General features: G+C 41.2%; 1 protein-coding gene across 1 annotated transcript in view; it reads left to right on the top strand.

Moving 5' to 3' along the window:
- Nucleotides 1-5,634: 5,634 nt before the first annotated feature.
- The window catches only part of erlin1 (ER lipid raft associated 1), a gene marked incomplete at its 3' end in the record, with an annotated part of 4,985 nt that continues 2,280 nt past the window's right edge, over nt 5,635-8,339 (top strand). Inside the window, 3 exon segments of the mRNA XM_062519642.1 lie at nt 5,635-5,749; nt 7,219-7,355; nt 8,224-8,305. Of these exon segments, the coding sequence (XP_062375626.1) occupies nt 7,243-7,355; nt 8,224-8,305 (195 nt within the window).

Here is an 8,339-nt window from a genome sequence, read left to right as displayed (position 1 = left end):
TCTAATAATGTGATGTCCTGAACAACAACTTCAGCAAATAGTGTTCGCGCTCATCTTCGTCCTAAAAGTCAGTCAACCCGAATTCACCACGCCCCCAAAAATTGAATTGAGGCAAAGGGAAATTTCCTTTGAGTGAACTTTTCATTATCAGAATTTCACATACCTTGGGAAAATTCGAAAAGAAAAGCTGCTTTCGTCCGTCTTGAGCACAGCTATGTTCTTTTTTCAAAATGTGCGTCAAGTTCAGATTTAAACGTAATGTAGTTTTATGCAGCTAGTTCATATCAGAATATAGCTAGCTTGGGAGAAATGCAGGAGAAATGCCGGAGTGCAGAAAGTAGGTTGATTAGCCTACAGGTGGCTTGACCCATTGACCTCATGTTGTCCAGGCCGTTCTGGTCCAGGCACAGCTCTTTTGATTGGTAGCCTATGTCAATGTCAGTATTTATTAGGGCTGTTTAAATAACGGATTCATTTCAGTTAATTAATTTTAAAACAATAACAGATTAAAAAAACATATCGCAGATTAATCGATATAGATTCCATCAGACTTTTGACCCGGAGCCTTTAGACTATATAGCTAAAAAAGCCTAAGGAGAGAAAAGAGAATGTGCTCCCTATATAATTGATTGGAACATTTACTTTTTAAATAAACGGCCTGATGGTGTTGATAAAGATAAAGTGTTGATTAGAATAAAGTTCTCTGCAATGTCTACAGCAAGGAATCACATCAACTCTTTGTACCACATCAAAGAAATGTTGACATGGGTTATAACTGTGGCCTGAAATGCCTTGTGGGAAAAAAAACCTTTGATCTTCCCGAAGCACTTTTGAATTTATTTCCTCAGCATATTAGGTCATATTTTAGATTGTTATGCCCATTATTTGAACAGTGAAAATAATAACAAAATACTTTTTGAACTTTAAGGTGTAAAATTTATTTGGAAAATTTAGAATGAAACAAGCAGCCAAGAGACTTTGGAAACAAAATTAAAATTAAATTTGTGAACCAAACCTTGTGTGAATAAAATGTGAGAGATACCCAAGTGCAAGGAATGGCCAGGGGGTTTTGGCCAGTGATATAACTTTGAAGTTTTTGGAATTGTTATGTTTGGAATGTAATGTAATCATATTTTGACACCTGTGTAATTGGTATGTGGTGACTATACTGTAGGTGCACAGGATGTTCATATAACCACACGAGGGTAGGCTGTTTGCAAAGCCCACTCTAGACAAACCACAGAAGAACACAGAGATACTGAGGGGACAATACCCAGAAAAGCAAGCGCAAACGTGGCTGATCTGCATCCTGTGTACGGGGTCATGGCAAGGTAAATCACCCGACTGTCAAAAAACTGGTTTACACCAGAATCGGGTGAAGTGTTGAACGTACCAGAGTCATGGGGAAAGGAGTATAAAAAGAGAGAAAAAAGATAAGTTCGGGAGCTTTTCAAGATGTAGCGACTGAGTTGGAAGCGGGCCGTTCAGACCTTAAGGGGGGTGTAAGGTCATACATGGCTGCGTCTTAGTTACCATAACTGAGAAATACTTTTATTTTTCACTTCATTGGAACCATTTTTATATGTTTGATTTTTTTTACTTTTTGGCATTACTTTTTAGTCCTGTATAATAAACAACACAACTTTTTCTTGTGGACTTAAAATCAAATCCTTGTTGAATAGTCCTGATGTCCCTGTGTTGACAATGGCTGCAGAGTTCCACCGGAGTTTAGATGTCTGGTGAAGAGTGGTAAGTGCTACTATTCAAGTTCTGTCTGACAGAAAAGAGACCTCTTATGGTGAGGGACTTTGGCATTGACGAGACATGATGGTATGGTGTTATAATAATGGTAAAGGTGTGCTTTATATGAGGAAGGTGTGTTTTAAGGTTAGTATAGGGAAAGTGTTTTATTTTGTCTGGTTAGGGAGAGTTAGGTTTTAATGTTTTGAGTATCCTTGTACCTATTGGTGGATGCTAAACTATGAAACATGTCAAAGGTCACTATAATGATGATGATTATTCATTTTAATTGAAATATTTAAAATACTTTCATAGCAAAAGTCATGATAACTGTAGAATATTTGATCACAGAGTATGTAATTAATTAGATTATCGATTCAATCGATTGACAACTCTAGTCAAAATCTGTCACTGTTACTATGGAGACAGTGTGGTGTTTTTCCTGTTCAATGTTATTTCTCATATTCTCATTAATATCAATATTAATGCATGTATTGTACATCAGCAGACTAATGTTGTGGAAAAGCACTGCAAAGTAGCATTCAATGAGCACAAGTAGCTCTGTAATGGCTGGAGTCACGCTGAGCCTCAAGAGAGAGATCACAAAGTTTAATTCACAAGTAAGCTAGACAGGGAACAGACTAGTCTATCCCATAATAAGGGCAACGGAACCAAGCTCATGGTGCTGCTCCAGAGCAGTTGCTCAGCAGGTCTTCTCCAGTCTATCCCATAATAAGAGCAACGGAACCAAGCTCATGATGCTGCTCCTACTGTAAGCAGCTGCTCAGCAGGTCTTCTCCTGGATGTGATGGCTGCTCCATCGCCCCACCTGAAGTCCGTAACCTTGGGGACAGGGCCTCTGGACCCAACTCTTTGGAACCCCATTGGACATACAGTACCCTCCAGAATTATTGGCACCCTTGGTAAACGTTGACTAAAAATAGGTCTAAAAAATAATCTTTAGGTGATTTATTGTACTCCCACAATGAAAACAACGAGGAAAAATACACCCTGCAAGGGAAGCAAATTTATTCTGAGAAAAAGGAAAATCTCATAAAGAAATAAATGTTTTTAATAAAAACACGTCACTCACAATTATTGGCACCCCTACTTGTAATACCTTCTTAAACCTCCCTTTGTCAATAAAACAGCATATAATATTCTTCTCTGCCACCCCATTAAGATTGAGAATACAAAGTAAGGGATTTAAGACCATTCATCTTTACAAAACCTCCCCAGATCGTCCAGATTGCTAGGTCCACACTTGTGCATTCTTCTCGTTGACTCATCCCACTGTTTTTCTATGGAGTTTAGATCAGGGGACTGCTATGGCAATGTCTGAAGCTTGATTTTGTGTTCAGTAAACCATATTTGTTTTGATCTGTGCATTTGTTTTGGTTCATTGACCTGATGAATGATCCAATCATGACCAACTTTTAGGGCCTTGGCAGAGATTGTTTGATTTCCTTTGAAAATGTTCAGGTTTTTCTTGGTGTTCATGATGCCATGCACCTTAATTAGGTTCCCAAGGCCTTTGGGAATTAAAACAGCCCCACAATAGCACAGCCCCTCCACCATAATTCTGATTAGGCATGGGGTTCTTTTTAGTATAGTCATTCTTCTATGTACGCCAAAGACACCTTAAGTGTTTTTAGCAAAAGAGCATAATTTTATTTTCATCTGACAATAGACCACACTCCCAGACATGTCATGGTACCATTCAGTAACTCCTGCCATTTACATTGTTCATTAAATGACTCTACTAGCTTTAACCTGACATGCTGTCTAAATAATCTATTAGCAGTGAGGTCACTTTTGAAGATTTTTGGGGGGGACTTGGTGACCCCAAGATGATAGCTTTGTCTGTAACTCTCAACAGTGGTTCTTATGGATTTTTTTGCCTATCATACCATCCTCTATACTGTGCGTGGGAGCAAAATAGCCATGGGTCTTTGTCCAAGCATGTTTGCCACATTTCCAGATGATTAGAACCTTTTAGTCATCATTTTAACTGAAAATATAGGCATTTTCAACAAAATACCTAGTTTCCATAGACATTCTCTTACTTACAAATGTCAACACAATTTCTTTTTATTTCAATTTAGTGTATTCTCTTGTCTCTCCAATGTTGAAAAATGACTAGAGGATTTAGCCTCTGAGTGACTTCATTTTCATACCATAGTGAAAAAGAACGTCATGAACTACTTCTGAAAGTTCACAGACACTCTGATTTACTTTAAAATGTTGCATTTACATAGGAAAATGCTCCTGTTAAATGTTGTACATAATATGTTTCAGGGGTGCCAATAATTGTGAGCAAGCTGTTTTTGTTAAAAATATTTATTTCTTTATGAGATTTTCCTTTTTCTCAGAATAAATTTGCTTGCCTTGCAGGGTATATTTTTCCTCATTGTTTTCATTGTGGGAGTACAATAAATCACCTAAAGATTATTTTTTATACCTATTTTTAGTCAACTTTTACCAAGGGTGCCAATAATTCTGGAGGGTACTGTAGTTCAACATTCTCAGAAAGAAGACCTTTACACAACCATCATAATCATGAACCTTGTGGTTTAGACTCTGATCTTCTTTATTCATCGGGTGCATTTCCTTGGGTAGGCTACTACTGCTGCCCACTAGTGGAATGGAAACTCAGATTATCCTCTAATAATATCAAACACATAGGCCTACTAAAATCAAATATGCAAATGTGTCTTTAACAAAGGCCAATAGCCTAACAAGATCAGGACAAGTGCACCTGCGTCAAAAATGTGTATTGTCAAAAAGTTTGGTCGCCTAACTTTAAAGGGATATTCCGCCATTTTTGGAAATACGCTCATTTTCCACCTCCCCTCGAGCAAAACAATCGATATTTACCTTGTTCCCGTTCATCCAGCCATTCTGTGAGTCTGGCGATCCAACTTTTAGCTTCAGCCTAGCATAGAGCATTGAATCGGATTAGACCATTAGCTTCTCGCCTGCTAGCTTCATGTTTAAAAGTGACTAAGATTTCTGGTAATTTTCCCATTTAAAACGTGTCTCCTCTCAAGTTAGAAAGTGCAATAAGACCAACTGAAAGTGAAACCTGGCGTTTTTCTAGGCTGATTTGACATGGAACTACACTCTCATCTGGCGTAATAATCAAGGCAACTTGCAAACTACTGGCACTACTACTGCTTGTTGTCTATGGGGACTATTTTCAGATGCTGCGTACAATATCACTGCGCCTATGGTACGTTTGCAAGTTGCCTTGATTATTACGCCAGATGAGAGTGTAGTTCCATGTCAAATCAGCCTAGAAAAACGCCAGGTTTTATTTTCAGTTGGTCTTATTGCACTTTCTAACTTGAGAGGAGACACGTTTTGAATGGGAAAATTATTAGAAATCTTAGTCACTTTTAAACATGAAGCTAGCAGGCGAGAAGCTAATGGTCTAATCCGATTCAATGCTCTATGCTAGGCTGAAGCTAAAAGTTGGATCGCCAGACTCACAGAATGGCTGGATGAACGGGAACAAGGTAAATATCGATTGTTTTGCTCGAGGGGAGGTGGAAAATGAGCGTATTTCCAAAAATGGCGGAATATCCCTTTAACAGCTGATAACACTTATTTAGCTGTGACTTCAGAAGGGTTATCATACAAAAATGTTAACTACAGACTGTATCTTTTCAAAGAGTATAGGCAACTTTTGCCACCTCGAGTGGTGCTGACATCTGACCGCATCTTATGGACAAGATCGCCGTCTGCCCTGCCCAGAGTGGCCCTGCCTAGTCCGTGGTGTAATGTGTCTGCCACAGCGACAGGTGGAAGCCGTGAGCCACGGGATATCTAGCTTTCAGTCTTGTTGACGAGCGCCATAGAATGTCGCGCAGGCGCAGTAAGTTTAAGGAAACTGATAGGGAAAGCCCAAGCCACGATTTGCTGATGCAGGAGTGGTGAAATCTATTGAGAGGGTGTTGAAAGAGGAATGCATGTAAAATGATCAAGACAAGTTGTCTTTGATTGACAGGTAAGAGCATATAGCAGAGCTGGCAAAACGTGTTTTTGTCTTTAACATGTTTCATGTAAACTTGGGTTACGGACATGAAACGAACAGAAGTTTAAAATAACGTTAGAGAACCAGCCTCTGAGCTAAGGATAACCACTCCGGTTAACGAGCGTTGTAATTTAGCTGGTGGAAGTTTTTGATCAGGCAGAAGTTGAAGAGCTTGCTCTTTTGGTGGAATTATGTTTGTTTCATTATGTAAACGTCCGTCGTGTTAACAGTGTTTCCTTTCATTCATAGACCGCTTGCGCCGCCGTCAAGCTGACTTTGGTTACTTTGATAACATTGGCTATCGAAACGCTGTGTTAGCTAGTTATATCATTAGCCAACGTCAATTAGCATAGCTAGCGTTGTACTGACCACATTGTGCTCTCTTATTTTAAACCACTCGATATGAGTAGCTAATGTTGCTGATGAGCCGAATTCTGCGAGCAGAGTTGAACAGGAAGAAGTTTCCGTATCTTACTATCTGGTGGAAGAAAGTGTTGGTCACCCATGCTGTCTAATGTCAGCTAGCCGTCAATGCTAGCCTGATGGCTTTGTTATTATAACTCCGTGTCTTTGGTGATTTTAGGTATTGAAGTGACATACAGCGGACAATTGATTGTCGAGGGAAGGTTTCTTTTTCAGTATCCCCTCTTGGTCGAGTTAGGGAGTGTAGTATCATCGTAGTTACGCTAAGCGAACTGACAGGCAGTGAATAACAATAAGTTACAAATGACTGTTTGAAGTGGTTCGTTATCTGTCCACTATCTGTCGTTCCAACCGTTTGTTCACCCGAAATTTCCATACGTTCTTACAATGCTAGTATTCAGGAAGACTCTTCAGTAAACCACAGACACGCCTCTTTATAGACAGAGCAGTGTTGTGCACTGCTAGTTCCGGGAGGTTGTTGACCGAGCCTCATGTTTGTTTTTTTTTTTTTTTTTTTAATTGAAATACCCCAAACACTTTGCAGTGAAATATTTGTGTTGGTGTGCAGAGCTTAAGAGCTGTGTGTTGAACTGGATGACCTCAATAGGGTGTCACAGTGTTGGAGCTGTAACCCGTGTGTGTGTGTGTGTGTGTGTGTGTGTGTGTGTGTGTGTGCGCGCACGCACGTGCACTCAAGTGAGGATGACAATGACTGCTCTTGCAGGTGTGTGTACTGTACACTTAGGTGAGGATGACAATGATTGCTCTTGCAGGTGTGTGTACTGTACACTTAGGTGAGGATGACAATGATTGCTCTTGCAGGTGTGTGTACTGTACACTTAGGTGAGGATGACAATGATTGCTCTTGCAGGTGTGTGTACTGTACACTTAGGTGAGGATGACAATGATTGCTCTTGCAGGTGTGTGTACTGTACACTTAGGTGAGGATGACAATGACTGTGCTCTTGCAGGTGTGTGTGTGCGCTCAGGTGAGGATGACAATGACTGTGCTCTTGCAGGTGTGTGTGTGCGCTCAGGTGAGGATGACAATGGCTCATGTGGGAGCAGTGGTAGCGGCGGTGACCGGGGTCTTGGCCATCCTCCTGCACTCATCCATACACCGGATAGATGAGGGACACGTGGGCGTCTACTACAGGTAAGGGACACAGAGGGGTCTATACAGGTAAGGGACACATAGGGGTCTACTGCAGGTAAGGGACACATAGGGGTCTACTACACACAGGGCTCTACTACAGGTAAGGGACACAGAGGGGTCTATACAGGTAAGGGACACATAGGGGTCTACTGCAGGTAAGGGACACACAGGGCTCTATACAGGTAAGGGACACATAGGGGTCTACTACACATAAGGGTCTATACAGGTAAGGGACACATAGGGATCTACTGCAGGTAAGGGACACATAGGGGTCTATACAGGTAAGGGACACATAGGGGTCTATTACACATAGGGGGCCACTGCAGGTAAGGGACACATAGGGGTCTATACAGGTAAGGGATACATAGGGGTCTATTACAGGTAAGGGACACATAGGGGTCTACTGCAGGTAAGGGACACATAGGGGTCTATACAGGTAAGGGACACATAGGGGGCTACTGCAGGTAAGGGACACACAGGGGTCTACTACACATAGGGGTCTATGCAGGTAAGGGACACATAGGGGTCTATACAGTTAAGGGACACATAGGGGTCTATACAGGTAAGGGACACATAGGGGTCTATACAGGTAAGGGACACATAGGGGTCTATACAGGTAAGGGACACACAGGGCTCTACTACACATAGGGGTCTATACAGGTAAGGGACACATAGGGGTCTATACAGGTAAGGGACACATAGGGGTCTATACAGGTAAGGGACACGTGGGAGGTTAGGAGCTGGTTGGTCACGTCAGGCCTTTTCCAAACACTAAGAAAACATTGCTGTTGTTTTTCAGCTTATTTGATTATGTGCTTGTAAAGTGTAGGGGTGTGTGTGTGGCTTAGTTGTGTGTTGTTGTTCACAGAGGTGGAGCTCTCCTGACTTTCCCAAATGGGCCCGGATACCATATCATGCTGCCTTTCATCACTACCTACAGATCTGTGCAGGTAGGTGTGTGTGTGTGTGTGTGTGTGTGTGTGT

Source organism: Sardina pilchardus, chromosome 18 (assembly GCF_963854185.1).
Source record: "Sardina pilchardus chromosome 18, fSarPil1.1, whole genome shotgun sequence".
Taxonomy (NCBI): Eukaryota; Metazoa; Chordata; class Actinopteri; order Clupeiformes; family Clupeidae; genus Sardina; species Sardina pilchardus.
The sequence above is the reverse complement of the archived record's forward strand: the minus strand, read 5'-3'. Positions and strand labels throughout refer to the sequence as shown.